Source organism: Nycticebus coucang, chromosome 8 (genome assembly GCF_027406575.1).
Source record: "Nycticebus coucang isolate mNycCou1 chromosome 8, mNycCou1.pri, whole genome shotgun sequence".
NCBI classification, from domain to species: domain Eukaryota; kingdom Metazoa; phylum Chordata; class Mammalia; order Primates; family Lorisidae; genus Nycticebus; species Nycticebus coucang.
In genome coordinates, this window is record NC_069787.1 from 29,643,438 (window position 1) to 29,666,219 (window position 22,782).

The 22,782-nt window shown below is 39.6% G+C and overlaps 1 protein-coding gene across 1 annotated transcript in view; it reads left to right on the plus strand.

Annotated features, from left to right (window-relative positions):
* The window catches only part of TAFA4 (TAFA chemokine like family member 4), a 312,885-nt gene that overhangs the window by 266,292 nt on the left and 23,811 nt on the right, over window positions 1-22,782 (plus strand). Inside the window, exon 3 of the mRNA XM_053598813.1 lies at window positions 16,437-16,592. Coding sequence (XP_053454788.1) covers window positions 16,437-16,592 — 156 coding nt within the window. The remainder of the gene's footprint in view (window positions 1-16,436; window positions 16,593-22,782) is intronic.

Below are 22,782 nucleotides of genomic sequence, written 5' to 3' on the forward strand. Positions count from 1 at the left end.
CTGATTTGATTTTGGATATTTCTTTTCTTCTACTGGGTTTAGGCTTTGATTGTTCTTTTTCCAATTTTATAAGGTGGCTTGTTAGTTTGTTGATGTGCTCTTTTTCTGTTTTTTGAATGTAGGCATCTAAATTAATACATTTTTCTCTCAAAACTTCTTTTGCAGTATCTTACAGGTTTTGGTAGCTTGTGTCTTCATTGTTGTTATGCTCAAGGAAGTTAATGATTTCCTGTTTTATTTCCTCCTGCACCCAACTGTCATTCAACAGAAGGTTGTTTAATTTCCGTGCCTTTGTTTGGGGTTGAATGTTTTTGTTAGAGTTGAGTTCCACCTTTAGTGACTTGTGGTCTGAGAAGATACAAGGTAAAATTTCAATTATTTTGATTCTGTTGAGGGTTTTTTTGTTGCCTAGGATATGATCAATATTGGAGAATGCTCCATAGGGCAATGAGAAGAATGTATATTTTTTAGCTTTCGGATGGAGTATTCTATATGCGTCTAACAACCACAGTTGTTCTAGGGTCTCATTTAAGTCCCTTATATCTTTGTTTAATTTCTGTTTAGAGGATCTGCCCAGCTGTGTAAGAGGAGTGTTAAAGTCCCCTGTTATTATCTTATTATAGGATATCATCTTGCTCAGACTTAGTAAGGTCTGTTTCAGGAATCTGGGAGCATTTAAATCGGGTGCATAAATATTTAGAATTGAAATGTGTTCTTGTCCCTTGACCAATATAAAGTGACCATCTTTGTCTTTTTTGACTTTAGTTGCTTTAAATCCACATGTATCTGAAAATAAGATTGCAACTCCTCTTTTCTCCTGAATTCCATTTGCCTGAGAAATTGTCTTCCAACCCTTAACTTGGAGTTTTAATTTCTGAGTTCTTACTTTGTTGCTGATCCATTGTGATGGTCAGTGGGTGGAACAGGTTGAAGTATTTCCTGTAGAGCTGGTCTGGTTGTGGCGAATTTTCTCAATGTTTGTATGTCAGTAAATGATTTGATTTCTCTGTCAATTGTAAAGCTTATCTTAGCAGGATATAGAATCCTGGACTGGAGATTTTTCTGTTTAAGTAGATTAAAGGTAGATGATAATTGTCTTGTTGCCTGGAAAGTTTCATTAGAGAAGTCTGCAGTCACCCTGATGCCCTTGTGGGTGAACTGGTGCTTACTCCTGGCAGGTTGAAGAATCTTTTCTTTTTTCTTGATTTTGGACAGATTCATCACAATGTGTCTTGGAGAAGCTCTGTTTTTAGAGTTGAGGCGACCTGGGTTCCCATATTCCTCTGAAAGTATCGTGTCAGAATCTTTGGTGATATTTGGGAAATTTTCATTTATAATATTCTCTAGTATGGCTTCCATTCCCATGGGGCATTCTTCTTCCTCTTCTGGGATACCTATCAGTCGTATGTTTGAAGGCTTCATAAAGTCCCATAATTCTGTCAATGAACATTCTGCTTTCACTCTCTCCTCTTTTCTGCCTCTTTAACTATCTTCGTTATCTCAAGAGCTTTGTCGTCTACCTCTGAGATTCTTTCTTCTGCATGGTCTGATCTGAGTTGATACTTTCTGTTGCATCTTTAAGTTCCCTAATTGACTGCTTCAGTTCCTTCAGCTCTGCTATATCCTTTCTATATTCTTCATATCATTCATCTCTTATTTGATTCTGTTTTTGGATTTCCTTTTGGTTTTTTTACACTTTATCAGCAGTTTCCTTCATTGTTTTCACCTTGTGTATTCTAAATTCTCTTTCTGTCATTTTTTTTTCTTGTTGTTGGGGATTCATTGAGGGCACAATAAGCCAGGTTTCACTGATTGCATTTGTTAGGTAAAGTCCCTCTTGAAATCATGCCTTGCCCCCAGAAGGTGTGGCACACACCAAGGCCCCACCCTTTTCCCTCCTTCTCTCTCTCTGCTTTACCTTTCTTCCCCATGACCTTAATTGTCATGAATTGTCCTCATATCAAAATTCAGAACATAGGATTCATGCTTCTCCATTCCTGTGATGCTTTACTAGGAATAATGTCTTCCACTTCCATCCAGGTTAATACAAAGGAGGTAAAGTCTCCTTTTTTTTTAATAGCTGAATAGTATTCCATGGTATACATATACCACAGCTTGTTAATCCATTTCTGGGTTGGTGGGCATTCAGCTGTTTCCACATTTTGGCGATTGTAAATTGAGCTGCAATAAAGAATCTAGTACAAGTGTCCTTATGATAAAAGGAATTTTTTCCATTTGGGTAGATGCCCAGTAATGGGATTGCAGGATCAAATGGTAGATCTAGCTTGAGTGCTTTGAAGTTTCTCCATACTTCCTTCCAGAAATGTTGTACTAGTTTGCAGTCCCGCCAGCAATGTAAAAGTGTTCCCTTCTCTCCACATCCACACCAGCATCTGTAGTTTTGAGATTTTGTGATGTGGGCCATTCTCACTGGGGTTAGATGGTATCTCAGGGTGGGTTTGATTTGCAATTTCTCTAATATATAGGGATGATGAACATTTTTTCAATATGTTTGTTAGCCATTCATCTGTCTTCTTTAGAGAAGGTTCTATTCATGTCTCTTGCCCATTGATATATGGGATTGTTGGCTTTTTTCATGTGGATTAAGTTGAGTTCTGTACAGATCCTAGTTATCAAGCTTTTGTCTGATTCAAAATATGCAAATATCCTTTCCCACTGTGTAGGTTGTTTCTTGGCTTTGGTTGTTGTCTCCTTGGCTGTACAGAAGCTTTTCAGTTTAATGAAATCCCATTTGTTTATTTTTGTTGTTGTTGCAATTGCCATGGCAGTCTTCTTCATGAAGTCTTTCCCCAGGCCAATATCTTCCAGTGTTTTTCCTATGCTTTCTTTAAGGATTTTTATTGTTTCATGCCTTAAATGTAAGTCCTTTATCCCAGTTGAATCAATTTTTGTGAGTGGGGAAAGGTATGGGTCCAGTTTCAGTCTTTTACATGTAGATATCCAGTTCTCCCAACACCATTTATTGACTGGAGGCTTTCCCCCTAGGTATGTTCTTATTTGGTTTATCAAAGATTAGGTGGTTGTAAGATGTTAGTTTCATTTCCTGGTTTTCTATTCAATTTCAAGTGTCTATGTCTCTATTTTTTTGCCAGTACCATACTGTCTGACCACTTTGGCTTTGTAGTACAGCCTAAAATCTGGTATGGTGATGCCCCCAGCTTTATTTTTATTACTAAGCACTGCCTTAGCTATACGAGTTTTATTCTGGTTCCATACAAAATGCAGAATCATTTTTTCCAAATCTTGAATGTACGATGTTGGTATTTTGATAGGAATGGTTTTGAATAGGTAGATTGCTTTGGGAAGTAGAGACATTTTAACAATGTTGATTCTGCCCATCTATGAGCATGGTGTGTTCTTCCATTTGTTAATATCCTCTGCTATTTCCTTTCTGAGGATTTCATAATTTTCTTTATAGAGATCCTTCACCCCCTTCGTTAGGTATATTCCTATGTATTTCATTTTCTTTGACACTATGGAGAAGGGAGTTGTGTCCTTCATTAGCTTCTCATCTTCACTGTTATTGGCATATACAAATGCTACTGACTTGTGGACATTGATTTTATATCCTGAGACATTATTGTATTTTTTGATGACTTCTAGGAGTCTTCTGCTTGAGTCGTTGGGATTCTCTAAGTATAAGATCATGTCATCAGCAAAGTGGTAGAGTTTGACCACCTCTGCTCCCATTTGGATTCCTCTTATTTCCTTGTCTTGCCTAATTGTATTGGCTAAAACTTCCAGCACTATGTTGAATGGTAAAGGTGACAGAGGACAACCTCATCTGGTTCCAGTTTTAAGAGGAAAAGCTTTCAGTTTTACTCCATTCAGTAAAATATTATCTGTGGGTTTGTCATAGATAGCTTCAATCAGTTTTAGAAATGTGCCACCTATGTCTATACTCTTCAGTGTTCTAATTAGAAAAGGATGCTGGATTTTGTCAAATGCTTTTTCTGCATCTATTGAAAGGATCATATGATCTTTATTTTTGCCTCTGTTAATATGGTGGATAATGTTTATGGACTTGCGTATGTTAAACCAGCCTTGTATCCCTGGGATGAATCCTACTTGATCATGATGTATGACTTTTTTGATGATAAGCTGTAATCTATTGGCTGGGATTTTGTTGAGAATTTTTGCATCTATATTCATCAGGGAAATTGGTCTGAAATTCTCTTTTTTAGTTGGTTCTTTTCCTGGTTTTGGTATCAGGGTGATGTTTCCATCATAGAATGTGTTGGGGAAGATTCCCTTTTCCTCAATTTTTTGGAATAATTTCTGCAGTACAGGAATAGGCTCTTCCTTGATGGTTTGATAGAATTCTGGTGTGAAGCCTTCTAGACCAGGGCATTTTTTGGTTGGAAGATTTTTTATTGTTTCTTTAATCTCAGTGCTTGAATTTGGTCTGTTCAGGAGCTCTATTTCTTCCTGGCTAAGTCCAGGGAAAGGCTGTGATTCCAAATATTGATCCATTTCCTTCACATTGTCAAATTTCTGGGCATAGAGTTTCTGGTAGTATTCAGAGATGATCTCTTGTATCTCTGTGGCTTCAGTTGTTATTTCCCCTTTATCATTTGTGATTGAGAAATGATATGTTTTCTATTTCTGGTTAGTCTGGCCAATGGTTTATCTATTTTATTAATTTTTTTTTTTTAAAAATACCCAACTCCTTGTTTCATTAATTTTCAGAATAATTATTTTGTTTTCAATTTCATTGATCTCTGATTTGATTTTGGCGATTTCTTGTCTTCTACTGATATTAGGCTTAGATTGTTCTTCTTTTTCCAACTCCATAAGATGGCTTGTGAGATTGTTGATGCGCTTTCTTTCTGTTTTTTGAATGTAGGCATCTAAAGTGATAAATTTTCCTCTCAAAACTGGTTTTGCGGTATCCCACAGGTTTTGGTAGTTTGTGTCTTCATTGTGTTATGCTCAAGGAAGTTAATAATTTCCTATTTTATTTCTTACTGCACCCATCTGTTACTCGAATGTTTTTGTTAGAGTTGAGTTCCACCCTTGCCTAATGATCTGAGAATATTTAAGGTAAAATTTCAATTCTTTTGATTCTGGTGATATTTGTTTTGTGTCCCAGGATATGATTTATTTTGGAGAATGTTCCATGGGGTCATGGGAAGAATGTGTAGTCTTTATCTTTGGCATGGTGTGTTCTATATGCGTCTATCAAGCACAGTTGTTCTAGGGTCTCATTTAAATCTCTTATATCTTTCTCTTTTTTTTGTTTGTTTGTTTTTTTGTAGAGACAGAGTCTCACTATACTGCCCTAGGGTAGAGTGCCGTGGCGTCACATGGCTCACGGCAACCTCTAACTCTTGGGCTTACGCGATTCTCTTGCCTCAGCGTCCCAAGCAGCTGGGACTACAGGCGCCCGCCACAACGCCTGGCTATTTTTTGTTGCAGTTTGGCCTGGGCTGGGTTTGAACCCGCCACCCTCGGCATATGGGGCCGGCGCCCTACTCACTGAGCCACAGGCGCCGCCCTCTTATATCTTTCTTTAATTTCTGTTTAGAGGATCTATCCAGCTCTGTAAGAGGAGTGTTAAAGTCCCCTGTTATTATGGCATTATTGGATATCATATTGCTCAGACTGAGTAAGGTCTGTTTCAAGAATCTGGGAGCATTTAAATTGGGTGCATAAATATTTAGAATTGAAATGTCTTCTTGTTGTATTTTTTCCTTGACCAATATAAAGTGACTACCTTTGTCTTTTTTGAGTTTAGTTGCTTTAAATCCACACGTATCTGAAAATAATATCGCAACTCCTCTTTTCTTCTGAATTCCATTTGCTTGAAAAATTGTCTTCCTACCCTTGACTCAGAGTTTTAAATTGTCTTTTGAAGTCAGCTGTGTTTCTTGCAGACAGCAAATGGATGGCTTGTGCTTTTTAATCCTTTCAGCCAATCTATGTCTCTTCAGTGGGGAATTCAAGCCATTAACATTTATTGAGATAATTGATAAGTGTGGTAGTGTTCTATTCATCTTATTTTGTGACTGTCTATTGCTTTGTTTTATCTTTTGCATCAGTGTGGAGTTTATGTTGTGTCCTTTAATTTCTGAGTTTTTACTTTGCTACTGATGCATTGCGGTGGTCAGTGTGTAGAACTGGTTGAAGCATTTCCTGTAGAGCTGGTCTTGTGGGTAATTTCCTCAAGGTTTGTATATCCGTAAATGATTTGATTTCTCTGTCAATTTTAAAGCTTAGCTTAGCAGGGTACAAAATTCTGGGCTGGAAATTGTTCTGTTTAAGTAGATTAAAGGTAGATGACCATTGTCTTCTTGCTTAGAAAGTTTCATTAGAGATGTCTGCAGTCACTCTGATGGATTTGCTCCTATAGGTCCACTGGCGCTTACTTCTGGCAGCTTGCAGAATCTTTTCTTTTGTCTTGACTTTGGACAAGTTCATCACAATGTTTCTTGGTGAAGCTCGGTTAGAATTGAGGTTACCTGGGGTCTGATAACCCTCTGAAAGCAGTGTGTCAGCATCTTTGGTGATATTTGGGAAATTTTCCTTCATAATATTCTCTGGTATGGCTTCCATTCCTCTGGGGCATTCTTCTTCCCCTTCTGGGATTCCTATAACTCGTATGTTGGAACGCTTGATAAAGTCCCATAATTCTGACAGTGAACGTTCTGCTTTCTATCTCTTCTTTTCTGCCTCTTTTACTATCTGAGTTATCTCAAGAACTTTGTCTTCTACCTCTGAAATTGTTTCTTCTGCATGGTCTAACCTGTTGCTGATGCTTTCCATTGCATCTTTAAGTTCCCTAATTGACTGCTTCAGTTCCTTCTGCTCTGCTATATCCTTTCTATATTCTTCATATCGTTCATCTCTTATTTGATTCTGTTTTTGGATTTCCTTTTGGTTATTTTCCACTTTATTAGCATTCCTTCTTTGTTTTCAACATGTGTATTCTAAATTCCCTTTCTGTCATTCCTAAAATTTCTTTATTGGTGGAATCCTCTGCAGTAGCTACCTCATGGTTCCTTGGAGGGGTTGGTCTGTACTGGTTCTTCATGTTGCCTGGAGTTTTCAGCTGATTTTTCCTCATGAATGATTTCTTTTATCTGTTTGTTTGCTGTAATTTTCCATTCACTTCCTCTTGCTCTTTAAGTTCCCATGCCTGTGGAGTAAGGTTTCGATGAGTCCTCTTGGTATAGGACCAGAAGGATGAGAAGGTTGAAAATCAAGAAGAGATGAAAGAAAGAAGGGAAGAATGAAAATAAAATAGAGAAAGGAGAGGGGGTGGGTAAAAGGAATAGTGACAAAAAGAAGAGAGGTACAGAAAGAGGGAGACAGAGCAATATAGGTGTACAGTAGGGTACTTTGACACAACGATAAAAAACCCCAACCTCTGGGGGTCAGGAACTCTTTGTTAACCGAATCAGACACAGTACCCCACCTCCACCAAGTAGAGGAGAAAGACAAAAATGCTATAAATCAAAGCAAAACAAACAAACAGAAAACTTTTCGGGATAAAATTGGGTGGGGAACCAAATAATAGGGGTAGAAATGCTAGCAAAATTGAAGTTCTAATTGTCGAAAAAGGCAGCAATGCGAAATTGTTTTTAAACTAGATGGAGTTTGAAACTCCATTTTAAAAATTGAGAAAGAGAAGAAAGGAAAAAAAGAGAAGAAAATATCTGTAGAGAAAATATTGAAATTAAAAAACAAAACAAAAATAATCAAAAAGCAAAGAAACAAACAAACAAAAACCCCCAAACCAAGCAGTATATGTATATATCTTGTTGAATATTGTCTGGGCAACAGGTGGTCTTCTGGGGTATGAGATGTTAATTACAATGCTGATACAACTGGAAGCCTCTGCTGATTTCTCAAACCCCACAGGGTAGACACGCTAAGTCTCTCTTCAGCCCTCTTAAAAGGCACATTAAGCTTCCAAGCTTGCTAAGCCAAAGCTTTCCCAGGAAAGTGCTTGTCACTGGAATCAGTGGTGAAGTGGCTATCCTCTTACCCAGTGTGCCAAAACCGGTCTTACTCTGCCCCTGAGGGTTAGGGCTGTAAGGCAGCTCAGACCCCGCCTTTAGGCTGCTCAGTCACTAGGTTACTAGTTCCTGCCCCATCCTTGCTCTGCAACATCAAGGGTGGACCTTGTTGGGGCAGTTCACAATGACTCCCTGTGGCCCACAGCCAAACACTATTAGCTCCATCCGTCCAGGTCAGCAGCTCAGTCTGGGGGTCCCAGACAACACCCAAAGTTCTCTGCACTCCTGCTCAAGCTCTCCCCAAGGCAGTTCAACTGAGTGCCTAGTCCAAGAACACCAAAACAGTTCACAGGTAAGGCCTTTCTGGTTTGCAGTCTCGCTGCTACTGCACTTGCAGCTGTCGGCGGGATTAGACCTATATAACACACGCAATTACTTGCCAGTTTTCCACTGTTTTTGTCCTCCTCTTGGGTCCAGAAGTCTCTCGCTAACTCCCTGTATCCTCTAAGGGATGATTATAGGCAGATCCCAGCAGCCAGAGATGCCTGGAGTCTTATCTCCCCAGACTCACGGTGCCCAGATGCAAGGAAGCTTTTACTCAGCCGCCATCTTGCTCTCCACTCTCTTTCTGTCATTTCTAACATTTCTTTATAGGTGGAATCCTCTGCAGTAACTACCTCATGGTCCTTGGGGGGTGGAGAGGAGGTGTGCTCTGGACTGGTTCTTCATGTTACCAGGAGCTTTTTGCTGATTCTTCTTCATAAGTGATTTCTTTTATCCATTCCCTTGCCCTAATTTACCTTTCACTTCCTCTTGCTCTTTACATTGCCGTGCCTCTGGACTTGGGTTTCAATGAGTCCTTTTGGTATAGGACCAGAAAGAAGGTTGAAGAGCAAGAAGGGATAAAGGAAATAAAAAAGAAAGAAAGAAAAGAAAATAGAGAAAGGAGAGGGGGTGGGTAAAAGGGAATATTGACAGAAAGAAGAGACGTGCAGAAAGAGGAAGACAGAGCAATACAGGTGTACAGTAGGGTATTTTGACCCAAACTTAAAAAACCCCAACCTCTGGTGGTGCCCACTTAGGTGGTTCCCATGAGGTCAGCAGCCTTTTGGACACAGTACCCCTCCTCCACCATGTAGAGAGGAAAGACAAAAATGCTATAAATCTAAGCAAAACAAGCAGAGAACTTTATGGGATAAAATTGGGGAGGAAACCAAATAATAGGGGTAGAAACACTAGCAAAAATGAAGTTCTAATTATTGAAAAAAGGCAACAATGGAAAATTATATTTAAACTGGAAAAATGGAGAAAGAAAAGAAAGAAAGAAAGAAAAAAGAAAAGAAAAATCTATAGGGAAAATGTTGAAATTAAAAAACAAAACAAGAACAACAACAACAAAAAAAAACAAAACAAAATAAAGCAGTACATATAGCTTGCTGAATATTGTCTGGGCAACATCTTCTGGGGTATGAGATGTTAATCACTATGCTGATACAACTGGAGGCCTCTGCTGATTTCTCAAACCCCACACAGTGGACAGCCTAAATCTCTCCTCAACCCTCTTGAAAGGCACTTTAAACTGCTAGACTTGACTAATCAGAAGCTTTCCCAGGAAAGTGCTTGTCGCTGGGATCACTGCTGAAGAGGCTATCCACTTACCCAGTGTGCCAAAACCGGTCTCACTCTGTCCTTCATATTAACTTTAGTGAAATTGATGATGATGTGTCTGGAGGATGTCTTATTCGGGTTGAGTTGTGCTGGAGTTCTGAAACTGTCTGCTATCTGAATTTCAGAATCTCTTGGCATGTCTGGAAAGTTATCCTTCATAATCTCATGGAGAAGTGATTTTGTGCCTTGTGAAGCGACTTTGTCGCTTTTGGGGATCCCTATAAGATGAATATCGGTTTTCTTTGAATTATCCCAGTGCTCTCTGAGAGAGTGATCTGTTTTTGCCCTCCATTTCTCTTCTTCTTTGAGAGTTTGGGAGTGTTTGAAAGCTTTGTCTTTAATGTCAGAAATCCTTTCTTCTGCTCGCTCCATTCTGTTACTGAGGGATTCTAATGTGTTTCTCAGATCTTTGAGGTCTGCAACTTCTTGTGTCAATGTGTCAAAATCTTTGGTCATTTGGTCTTTGAATTCATTGAATTCTTGAGATATCTTTTGGGTTACTGCTTGGAATTCTAATTCGATCTTATTTGCTATCCAGATTCTGAATTCGATTTCTGACATCTCAGCTATTTTTGTGTGTGTGGGATCTTGTGCTGTTTCTGCCCCATTGATCCTTGGGGGAGTTGATCTACTCTGATTATTCATTTTGCCAGAGTTTTTCTGTTGATTTTGCCTCAGGATTGTTTTTCACCATTGCCTCTGGCCGTCCTCAGAGTTGGGGAGGTGTCTCTCCAAGATTAGACCCCAGCGGGATCACTCTATTGTTGCTGGATCTTTGTAGGGAGTGACCCTGTGTAGTTCCTCTGGGGCTGCCCCAGCCAGGGAGTTCTGGTTATGGAAGCAGCTCCAGAGTGTGACACACCCGGATCCAGCAACTGGGCAAGAGGTGGTGTGCATGGTTCTGCGAGTGCCTGGCGCCCAGTGACTTTGGCACAGGGAGCCCAAGTCTCCAGCAGTCTCTGGCCAGGAGAAGGGGTTTTCACAGAGGCAGGGAGGGCTCCAGGGGTCACGCGGCTACCAGAGTCCGTGGCTAGATGAGCAGGCCGGTGTGGAGGCAGGAAGGGTACAGGAGGGAGAACGCAGGGTTGCACGGCTCCTGCAGTTCCTGGTCAGAGCATGCAGAGGCCCGGCGGGTGTGTGTCACACGTCTGGGTTCACAGCGCAGCTCTTATGGAGGTCCAGGCAGCGCCAAGCCCAGAAGTTTGAGATTGCTATGAGCTGTAACTCCACAGCACTCTAGCCAGGGCAACAGCCCAAGGCTCCAGTGTGCCAAAACCAGTCTCACTCTGCCCCTGAGGGTTAAGGCTGTAAGGTAGCTCAGTCCCTGCTTTAGGCTGCTGAGTCACTAGATTACTAGTTCCCACCTGATCCTTGCTCTGCAACTCTGAGGGCGGAGCTTGCCTGGGCAGTTCCCTCGCAATGGCTCTGCAGGGCCCACAGCTGAACACTATTAGCTCTTTCAGGCTCAGCGGCTCATTCTGGGGCCCTAGACAGTGCCCAAAGTTTTCCGCACTCCTGCCCAAGCTCTCCCAAGACAGTTCAACTGAGTGCCAAGTCCAAAAACACCAAAACAGCTCACAGGTAAGGCCTTTCCAGTTTGCAATCTCCTTGCTGCTGTACTTACAGCTGCTGGTGGGATTAGACCTAACGAACACACACAACCACTTGTCAGTTTTCCACTGTTTTTGTCCTCCTCTTGGGGTCCAGAAGTCTCTCACTGACTCCCTGTGTCCTCAAGGGGATGATTGTAGGCAGATCCCACCAGCCAGAGATGCCTGGGGTCTTGTCTCCCCAGACTCACCATGCAAGGAAGCTGTTACTCAGCCGCCATCTTGTTCCTTCCTCCTAGAAGAACATTTTCAATGGAAAAACAGCCCACCCTGTGACTTGCTAAGGTAGAGATGCCATTCTGGGTCCTCTTGCTAAAATTTGAGCTATTAAAGCAAAAGAGAAATCCCTTTTCCCATTAGAACTGTGAGTGCTGATACACTGCTTGTGTCTTACTTTTTCCTAATCAGTAGTTATGTGGCCTTGAGCAAATTAGTCATGTTTTGTACATTTTGTTAAATGTAAAACAAGAGTAAAAATAGTATCTAACTCGTAGTATTTTTATAAGATTTCACAGGATAATATTTGTTAAGAATTCAGAACAGTGGGTGGCACCTGTGGCTCAGTGAATAGGGCACCAGCCCCATATACTGAGGGTGGTGGGTTTGATCTTGGCCCCAGCCAAATTGCAACAACAAAAAAAATAGCTGGGTGTTGTGGCACATACCTATAGTCCCAGCTACTCTGGAGGCTGAGGCAAGAAAATCAACTAAGCCCAATAGCTAGAGGTTGCTGTGAGTTGTGATGCCATGGCACTCTACCAAGGGTGACAAAGTAAGACTCTGTCTCTTAAAAAAAAAAAAATAGAATTCAGAACAGTGCCTAAAACCTACCATATTTTTTCAAATTTATGATGCTGTTAATTCAGAAATATACTGCTATTATGTGTATTCCTAAGAAGGAAAAGCAGTGCCAATTTTAAGATGCTGTGGTTGTGTCACTTCCTGATATTAAAAGAAGAAAAAAATGTATCTTAAAATCAGTGAAGTCCAATAATAAATAAAATCCTGTGCTGTGTAAATAAATATAATCCTGGATGAAGCAAGCTGATTATTCAGGGCAATGAGGATTGGTCCTACGTTTGAATAGGAAAGAATCCATCTGCTTTTGTGAATAGTTATCTAAATAGCAACAATGTTCTAAGCAAGCCATGGTATTACCGAATGTCCACTTTATTTTTTGACTAGACCAAGAAGTTACTAAAACTTTTTTCCCCCTTTTCTTAATGAGATTTAAAGCTGCCTCCATTATGAACTCTCTAGGGTCATTCAATAATCTAATCAAGGCATGATAGTTGTTATGGCCTGTGTCTTTGTATTTTCCTCAAATTCATGTTGAAATACCTGCAATGTGACTATATTTAGAGACAGGGCCTATCAGCGGGATGATAAAGGTTAAATGAGGTCATAAGGGTGGGCCTGCAATTTGACACGGCTGGACCCCTTATAAAAAGAGGAAGAAATACCAGAGCTTGCTCTGTGCTCCATGTGAGGGCAAAGCAAGAAGATGGCTGTCTGCAAGCCAGGACAAGAGCCCTCACTAAATATCAGATTGGCTGATAGCTTGAGTCTGGACTTCCGTTTCCAGGACTGTGAGGAATAAATCCCCATTTTGAAAGCCAAAAGAGGCTATGGTACTTTTTTATGGCAGCTCAAGCCCACTGAGACAACAACTAATGGAGAGGGTAGTCTCTTGAGAGTAATTGTGGATTAATTCATCCTGGCCTCCACACATGGCTGTCAGTTATTGGCTGTCAGTTATTAGCTGTCAGGGAATGTTTGACCTGAAGGCACTTATTTGCAATTGGAAACCAAAGACAATATCTCCCCACCAGCCTTTCACGGTCCTACTTTTCTGTTTACTCAGTACTAAAGTCTTCTGTTATTTTACTGACACTATAAATACTATTTATTTTTACAGTTGTATACAACATCCTATGGGAAATTGACACTCTTGTCATGAACATTCAATTAGGTTTATGGTTTTAATCACTTTTCAATATTCATGCATTCTTCAGTAGTAGATTAGAAACTTTCTCTCTCGCTAGGAGTTTGATTCTCTGGGCATTGCTTCTGCCTCTGTGTATTTTATAAGTGAAACTTTGCCTGAGTATTTGTTCTTACCCAGGCATTGCTTTTGCTTCCATCAACATTTAAGATAGTAGTACAATGGAGAAATTTCAGAAAAAAATTCAGAATAAGATAGAAGTTATGTTTTAGAAATGCTATCATGTGGATAAAAATTCTGAATTATGAAATATTTTTAAACAAGTTTTATTTTGGAGCTCATACATCAACAGATACCAAGTAAAGCATGAACTTTGGGGAATCCTTGGTTTTAAAGAGCAGATGAAATTGCTTACAAGTCAAAAGATAAAAGAAAAAAAAAAGAAATTGCTTACAAGTCACATAACAATTTATATGTAAATGGTTATATCTGAAAATCGTGAGCATCACAGGGGTACTTGAAAAGATTGTCTTTCGTTAATAACTTGTGAACATTACCTCTACATCTTGTTTACATTATTTTTGTCAGAGCAAAGTTAAGTCTCTCCAGCCTGGTATGGCCAGAGTTAGTGCATTCATTATCTATTGCTGTGTAACAGATTATGCCAAATCCTAGAAGGTAAGTACTGGAAGGTGGGGAAGACCGAGGAACTTTTCAGAGGGTGGCCGTCACCATTGACACATGGTCTGTCAGTGTCAGTGAGTACCTGTTAGTAAGATAGGCCAGTCAGGTACTTTTTTCCTGGAATTGATGCCTTGAGCAGAATGACAGACTCAGAATGAGATCCCTCAGGTTGAGCCATGAGAATGGCTCCACTTATAGTTAAGCTGTGTTCTCTCTTGGTTCTGTGAACTCCTGAAACTTTTCTAATAAATTCTCTTTGCCTTAAGTTAGTGCAGATCAATTTCTGTTGTGAGAACAAAAGACTCCTAACTGAAAAGAGGATTTTGGTGTAAACTATACTTCAATGTATAGGCAATATTGAAATTACTTTCTGTTTATTGTAGGACTATAGAAGCTGGATTTCTCATGTTGGGAAAGGGAGATACTAATAAAGAAGTGTGGAGAAAGCAGCAAGAACCTCTACTGTTAGATTGAACTCGGAGACATCAGCGTGAATCATGCTGTAACATTCACACACTTCCTTCTTCAACCTATTTGCTTAGAAGAGCCTAAATTACTCCCAAGTAGTGAAGAGTAAACAGATACTTTGAGATTTTGGTTCCGAACTCTGATGCACCACTAAAAGTAATCACAGCTCCTTGGAGAAAGGATGGAGACAGGGAAAATAAGCCTGGAACATGATCAGAGTCAGAAAGTTAGTAAGTTATCAAAGAATGAGGGGATATGTCAAAATGACATAGAAGATCTGGGAAAATTTGAACATTAACAGAAAGTCAGTCCTACAGCCATCACACTGATAATTGATTAAGGGGAAATTATCAGTGAGTTTCAAAACTAAGGTAAAAGTTGAAGGAGGATGACACATGTATGTGCATGTGTGTATGTGCACACACATGTATGCATGTAAATGTGTGCATATATATGTGTGTATATGTATATGTATCTACAGAGAGTGCCAAAAAATATACACATTTTAAGAAAAGAAAAAACTGTATTAAAATTGTAATACTCAAGTCACATTTTACTTATGCAATTATAAGAGATGCTCAAACATGACTTGTATTCATCTTTTGTTATTGGTATGTATTGAGTTATTGCCATTTTAATACAGTTTTTTCCTTTCTTAAAATTTTTTTTACTTTCTTTACATGTATAGTCATAATATATCTCCCCTCAAAATTCTTATTAGTATCTTTACAATGGACAATCCTGGTCAATTTTATCTTATCCGTGTGATGAAGGGTAATAGGACTGGTAATGGGACAGAAGTTTCATCATGTTTCCTCATATGATGCCCTGTGAATATAGGTACTTTGCTAAAAATGTATTCCATGAATCTAATCAAGAAGAAGAATCACAAAAAAACAAATTGAAGGACATTCTACAAGATAACTGACATGTATTTAGAAATGTCAAGGGCAAGAAAGATGAAGGCTAAGGAATAGTTTTTGACTAAAGGGAGCTAATGAAATGTGACAACTGATGAGTAGGGGAAAAATAGCTAAAAAGGCCATATTGGGATATTAGCAAAAATTGAATATAGTTTGTACATTGCATAATAGCATTCTATCAAGTTTTCTGATTTTAATCATTATGTAACGTAATGTCTTTGCTTTTAGGAAATGCACACTAACTTATTTAGGGGAAATGGGCATCAGGTCTCCAACAGACTTCAGAAAAACATAAGAAAGAGAGTGAATGGTAAAGCAAATGTGGCCGCATATTAACAAGTCAGGAGCCTGGGTGAAAAGTCTCACATTGGTTTGCAAATTGCCACTGTAACAAACACCATAATGTAACAGCTTGATTCTGTGGGTCAGAAGACTGGTGCAGTATGGCTGGGTTCTCTGCTCCGGGTCTCACTTTTGGATTAAAATCAAGAGATTAGCAGACTGCATTCCTTTAAAGAGGTTCTGGGGGAAGAACCAAATTTCAGGCTCACTCTGGTTGTTGGCAGAAGGTAGGTCTTTGCCATTGTAGGATTGAGGTCCCCATTTCCTTCATTTGTGCCCCCCTCCCCATCTTCAAGCCAGTAGTGGCACACAGAGATCCCCTTACACTGTGCTTTGAATCTCTCAGGGCTTGGGTGATCACTTTGGTCCCACCTGAATAATTCAGGCTATGCTCCCTCTCTTAAAATCAACCAACTAATCTAAATCACATCTGCAAAATCTCTTGCTGTATAATTAATGTATAATTAACCATGGGTGTGACTCCAGGACCCTAGGGCCCTCGTTTCTGCTTACTGCAGGTTACAGGAGTTTTTCTGTACTCTTCTCTCCACCCTTAACAGAAATTTGAAATGTTACCTGAATAAAATGCAAGAAAGGGGCAGTGCCTGTGGCTCAAAGGAGTAGGGCACTGGTCCTGTATACCGGAGGTGGTGGGTTCAAACCTGGCCCCGGCCAAAAACTGCAAAAAAATAAAATACAACAAAGATTTGCATGCATTACACCGGCAGTTGGAAGATGTCATCAAAGCACTGTTCGTGATTTTGGTGGTTTCCCTCCTAACAGCACTGGGTGTTTTTCTTCTATTATCTCCCAGGCCACCACCAAATCAAGCAAGGGACCTGTGAGGTGGTCGCCGTGCACAGGTGCTGCAATAAGAACCACATAGAAGAGCGGTCACAGACGGTCAAGTGTTCTTGCTTCCCAGGACAGGTCGCTGGCACCACTCAGGCCCAGCCTTCTTGTGTTGAAGGTAAGACCCATCTGATCAGGTTCTTCAGTATTTCAAAGGGGCCAAAAACTAGCAAGAACCTCCCTACTTTCCTATTTTTGCAAGAAAGGTAGGTTGCTTTGATATCTGTGTCATTCCCAAACTCCAAATATTTCTTGATGAGTAAGGTAATTCTTTAACAGTGACTCTTAAGGGTGCTAGTGGAGAGTTCTGCTACAGGACAGTTGGGAAGAGGAGCTTCAATTCCTTTCTGCCTGTCTCCAGATCTCATCTGTTAAATTAGTAGCATGGCTTTCCCAACTCGTGCACAGCGTTATAAGGTAATATCCCCTTTGTTTAGTTTCTTGTTTATTGTTTTTACAAATGTTCCTAGAACATTGTCTTTGGAGCAGCGTCCCTGAGCATAGTTTGAGATCATGTATCATTCATTTGTAGTCTCTGAATCCCTCCTCAGAGTCCTGGGCTAATGGTTAAAAAATATATGGGAATGAATGTTGATGGTTGTAGGTGGCAGGCTGGGATTGATTCCTTTTGATGCCCCAGGCTTCTTCCAACACACACCTTGTTAGAAACAAATATCAGCCCCCAGGGAAATGGACACATGGGGTTAGCCCTGTAGCAGTTTCTCTGCAGTAGCAAGAAACTTCCCTGAAAACAAATGTTTTCTGTTTCATGTGATGCATGTCTAAAGGTCAGCAGTTAAAACACAAGCACACCTACACATTATTAACTCTAGATCTTATTGTACCATTAACAATAACTGATCCACCTCCATCCCACCTCGCCTACATACACATTTATACATACACAGACAAACGCAGGTGTGTGCTCTGTGGTCACAGGGGTAGGTATCAGAACCATTTGAGTCACCTTGAAAAGCAGGGAAAATGAAAGTGGAAAATCTCCCACATTTCCTTATCAGAAACCCTGGGGGCCAAATGTGTTGCTGAATTCAGATTGTGTTCATGTTTTACATGGGTAGCATAGGCATCTACCATATATTACCTAACCTAATGTGGTCCCCACTCTTACCATCATCATAGATGCTACTATTTCCGCAGTGAACGATATGACTATTCATGCAGAATGGGATGAGGTACAACAAAGAACCTCATGTTCATTCAAGTCAGATTTTCTGTCACCTTAAAGAAAACATTCCTGTCTTCAGAGCTTTTTATATTTGGGGATTATTGATAAAAGATGATGAAGCTATTTACCATGAAAAATAATTCATTTAAATTTGCTAAGTTTCAATACCCCCAGTGTAGTATATTTATCTTCTCCATTAACTGAATCCAAATCAAACTCATTCTGTCTCTTTACTCTCTCTCAAATCAGCTCACTTCTCCCCTTTCCCAATGCTACCTCCCATGTAGGAGCCAACACGGCAGCTTGTTGAGCTCACTACCCCTAGTCTTCCATTTTCCACCCATAGCTAGAATGGTCCTTTAACAGAAGAACAGAACTGATAGTGTTGCTCTCTCATTGAAAACCACATGACTTTCTGGGTGGCACCTGTGTCTCAAGGAGTAGGGCGCTGGCCCCATATGCATGGGGGGTGGTGGGTTTAAACCCAGCCATGGCCAAAAACTGCAAAAAACAAAAGCCACGTGACTTTCCACTGTCATTACGACAAACTCCGAATTTTTTGCCATGTCTTATGGAGATCTGCATCATTTGGCTCTCTCAATCTTCTCTTTCAACTCTTCTAGCCCAGGCAGACCAGGGTTCTTTCCATTCCCTCTTATCTCTGCACATTGTTTCTCTGTATCCTTTGCCCAAGTCACTGCCCTCCTCCCTTGATCAACACACACTTGATCTACTCAATTATTATTCACCTTTCAAACCTCCTAAACAGTCTCTTGTCATCCTGGACTTCCAGTTCATGACATTCCTCATGTAAAAAAATTTTTGACGTGGCCGTGTGTGGTGGCTGACACCTGTAATCCTAACACTTTGGGAGGCTGAGGCAGACAGATCACCTGAGACCAAGAGTTCAAGACCACCCTAGGCAACATAGCAAGCCACTGTCTCTACAAAAAATTTGTAAAATGTCTGGGCACGGTTGTGTATACCTGCAGTCTTAGCTGCTTGGGAGACTGAGGTGGGAAAATCGCTTAAGCCCAGGACTTCAAGGTTATAATAAGTGTGATTGCACCACTGCACTTCACTCTGGGTGACAGAGCAAGATCTTGTATCCAAAACAAAACAAAACAAAAACCCCTATTGATTACTTATGAGTCTTCCTATTACTATGTAAGCAGCTGGAGGGTAAGGACTAGATCTCTTATTTTCATTTCCCCCCATCAGCTGGCCCATGAAGTTTTTAGCACAGGGGAGAATTGACTTGTCTTTGCTAATCATGGATGGCTGTAAAGGTAGCAGCTATGTTTGCTTGCCTCTGTAGGCTTTAAGGAATTTATGATTCATAACTTAACAATTTTTATACTCTGTCTAGCCTGGAATCTTTGAATATAAAAAGTCTCAAATATAAATAATGTTTTACAATATTTGAAGCACTTGTATTAGTATCTAAAAAGTACTGATAGGGTCAGGAATAACCATTAGCATCTTCATCATAGTGAAGAAAATACACTAAATTAATCAGCTTGTTTTAAATTTTCTATATGGGCAAAACCCTTGATGGTGAAGTACATTCATCTTTTTGGTCAATATATTTTTCTATACATTCATGTACCACATTTGGAGATAGTGCTATAGAAAGCAGTGGTAACTTTCAATATGAATGTGCATTCTACGCAAACAGTATCACATTGGATGTTTTGTAACTTGATTTTTTTCTTATGAGTATTAGGTTACAGAGATTTTTGTGTACTGGCACATACTGATCTAATTTGGGTTTTTCAACTGCTCCAGAGCACTCCCTTCTGTAGGCAGGCTATGATTTATTTAGCCATTCTTCTGTGGATGGCCATTTTTGTTGTGTCTATAGCAAAGTGAAAAGATTCACATGCTATGTGAATCTGGTGTCATAAGATCAGTAAGTGATAGAGATCACATAAAGATCACATATAGATAAAGATTCACATGCTATGCCCTGGTGTCATAAGATCAGTAAATGATAGAGATCAGTTACTTTGCATCTGAGCAGAGTTTCCACAGCACTGTCCAGTAGAACTTTCTGTGTGATAAGGCAAATGTTCTCTACGTGCATAGACATTTATCTATATGTGATGATGCTCAGGGCCAGTATGGTCAGCAGGCACCAGCCAGTTGTGGCTATGGAGCATTTGAAAGGTGGCTAGTGAGAAGGCAAGTTTGAATGGGCACTTGTGCTTGGAAGCTTCATATTGGACAGTGCAGAATTAACTTCATGTAAATATGTAACTTGTGGGTAACATTTATGGCTAGAGCACATAGCAATTCCACAACTGCCCCCGAAAGGGGGAATTGCAGTTGTGTCCTACCATTTATGTCCTTTGTACCTAGCCTGGCACTGTCTAGCAGACATTCAATAAGTGTTTACTGGATCAAAGTCACTGAGATCTGTAGAAAGTTTAGGCTTTAGTTAGGATGCATGTCTGGTTTAATATCCCCCAAATCTTCTATGCCTTATCTAAATATGTTTCCATTAGAGCTTTTAGCTTTACCTGCTTAATCTTTATTCCATAATAATTATGCAGTATCATGCTGCTAATTGACATGTGGGAAGATCTAGTTTCTGCTGATATGTTCCTCTTATCTTATTTATCAATAAGAATAGAGAGGATCTAAAATATAAAATTCACTTGAATTTACATTTATATTAAAACAAAGGCAAAAATATGTTGGAGTAGGGCACTAATTAATGTTGACAGAGAAATCAGAACATCCTTTTGCATTTTTGTTAATCCACATCACATATCCTCATCTAGCATTTTCATTGCTTTTCCATTAAACCATAGCTTACAGTAGTTAAACAGGGAGAATAATTAACTGTTTCTCCCACCAAACATTTTTTGTTATGATTAACTTATGAATAACCCCCTACAAATTTTGAAATGTATCTTTGATATATGCTGTAGATTTGGGAGAAGATACAGGAAATTATTTGATCAAGGCTTCAGACAATGATTGGCTGATAAACATGTTTCCTTTTGAATCTTTAGCTGGCACAGACAAGGCTGTTTGGTGGTGTAAACTATAGTCGACACATTTATCAAAATATAGCTTTATAGGGTGGCACCTGTGGCTCAAAGGGGTAGGGCGCCAGTCCCATATGCTGGAGGTGGCGGGTTCAAACCCAGCCCTGGCCAAAGACAAATAAAACAACAAACAAACAAACAGCTTTATAAAAAGAAAAAAAACAGCTTTATAAAAATAGTGTTGAATTTTTTTTTGTAAGATAAATGTATGTTATAAGAAAGCTTGCTTTATTTTGTCAAAATGAAAGCTCTCTAAACATTGGGTTGAAAAGAGATTAATAAGGCAAAAACTTAAGACTGAAAGACAGTCACTTTTCAAAGCTACTTTTTTCTTTTTTTTATTTATTTATTTTTATTGTTAAATCATAGCTGTGTACATTACAAAGCTACTTTTTTTTTTTTTTTTTTATTGTTGGGGATTCATTGAGGGTACAATAAGCCAGTTACACTGATTGCAATTGTTAGGTAAAGTCCCTCTTGCAATCATGTCTTGCCCCCATAAAGTGTGACACACACTAAGGCCCCACCCTCCTCCCTCCATCCCTCTTTCTGCTTCCCCCCCCATAAATTTAATTGTCATTAATTCTCCTCATATCAAGATTGAGTACATAGGATTCATGCTTCTCCATTTTTGTGATGCTTTACTAAGAATAATGTCTTCCACTTCCATCCAGGTTAATACGAAGGATGTAAAGTCTCCATTTTTTTTGATAGCTGAATAGTATTCCATGGTATACATATACCACAGCTTGTTAATCCATTCCTGGGTTGGTGGGCATTTAGGCTGTTTCCACATTTTGGCAATGGTAAATTGAGCTGCAATAAACAGTCTAGTACAAGTGTCCTTATGATAAAAGGATTTTTTTCCTTCTGGGTAGATGCCCAGTAATGGGATTGCAGGATCGAATGGGAGGTCTAGGTTGAGTGCTTTGAGGTTTATCCATACTCCCTTCCAGAAAGGTTGTACTAGTTTGCAGTCCCACCAGCAGTGTAAAAGTGTTCCCTTCTCTCCACATCCACGCCAGCATCTGCAGTTTTGAGATTTTGTGATGTGGGCCATTCTCACTGGGGTTAGATGATATCTCAGGGTTGTTTTGATTTGCATTTCTCTAATATATAGAGATGATGAACATTTTTTCATATGTTTGTTAGCCATTCGTCTGTCATCTTTAGAGAAAGTTCTATTCATGTCTCTTGCCCATTGATATAAGGGATTGTTGGCTTTTTTCATGTGGATTAATTTGAGTTCTCTATAGATCCTGGTTATCAAGCTTTTGTCTGATTGAAAATATGCAAATATCCTTTCCCATTGTGTAGGTTGTCTCTTTGCTTTGGTTATTGTCTCCTTAGCTGTACAGAAGCTTTTCAGTTTAATGAAGTCCCATTTGTTTATTTTTGTTGTTGTTGCAATTGCCATGGCAGTCTTCTTCATGAAGTCTTCCCCCAGGCCAATATCTTCCAGTGTTTTTCCTATGCTTTCTTGGAGGATTTTTATTGTTTCATGCCTTAAATTTAAGTCCTTTATCCATCTTGAATCAATTTTTGTGAGTGGGGAAAGGTGTGGGTCCAGTTTCAGTCTTTAACGTGTAGACATCCAGTTCTCCCAACACCATTTATTGAATAGGGAGTCTTTCCCCCAAGGTAAGTTCTTGTTTGGTTTATCAAAGATTAGGTGGTTGTAAGATGTTAGTTGCATTTCTTGGTGTTCAATTCGATTCCAAGTGTCTATGTCTCTGTTTTTGTGCCAGTACCATGCTGTCTTGAGCATTATGGCTTTGTAGTACAGACTAAAATCTGGTATGCTGATGCCCCCAGCTTTATTTTTGTTACTAAGAACTGCCTTAGCTATACGGGGTTTTTTCCGGTTCCATACAAAACGCAGAATCATTTTTTCCAAATCTTGAAAGTACGATGTAGGTACTTTGATAGGAATGGCATTGAATAGGTAGATAGCTTTGGGAAGTATAGACATTTTAACAATGTTGATTCTTCCCATCCATGAGCATGGTATGTTCTTCCATTTGTTAATATCCTCTGCTATTTCCTTTCTGAGGATTTCATAGTTT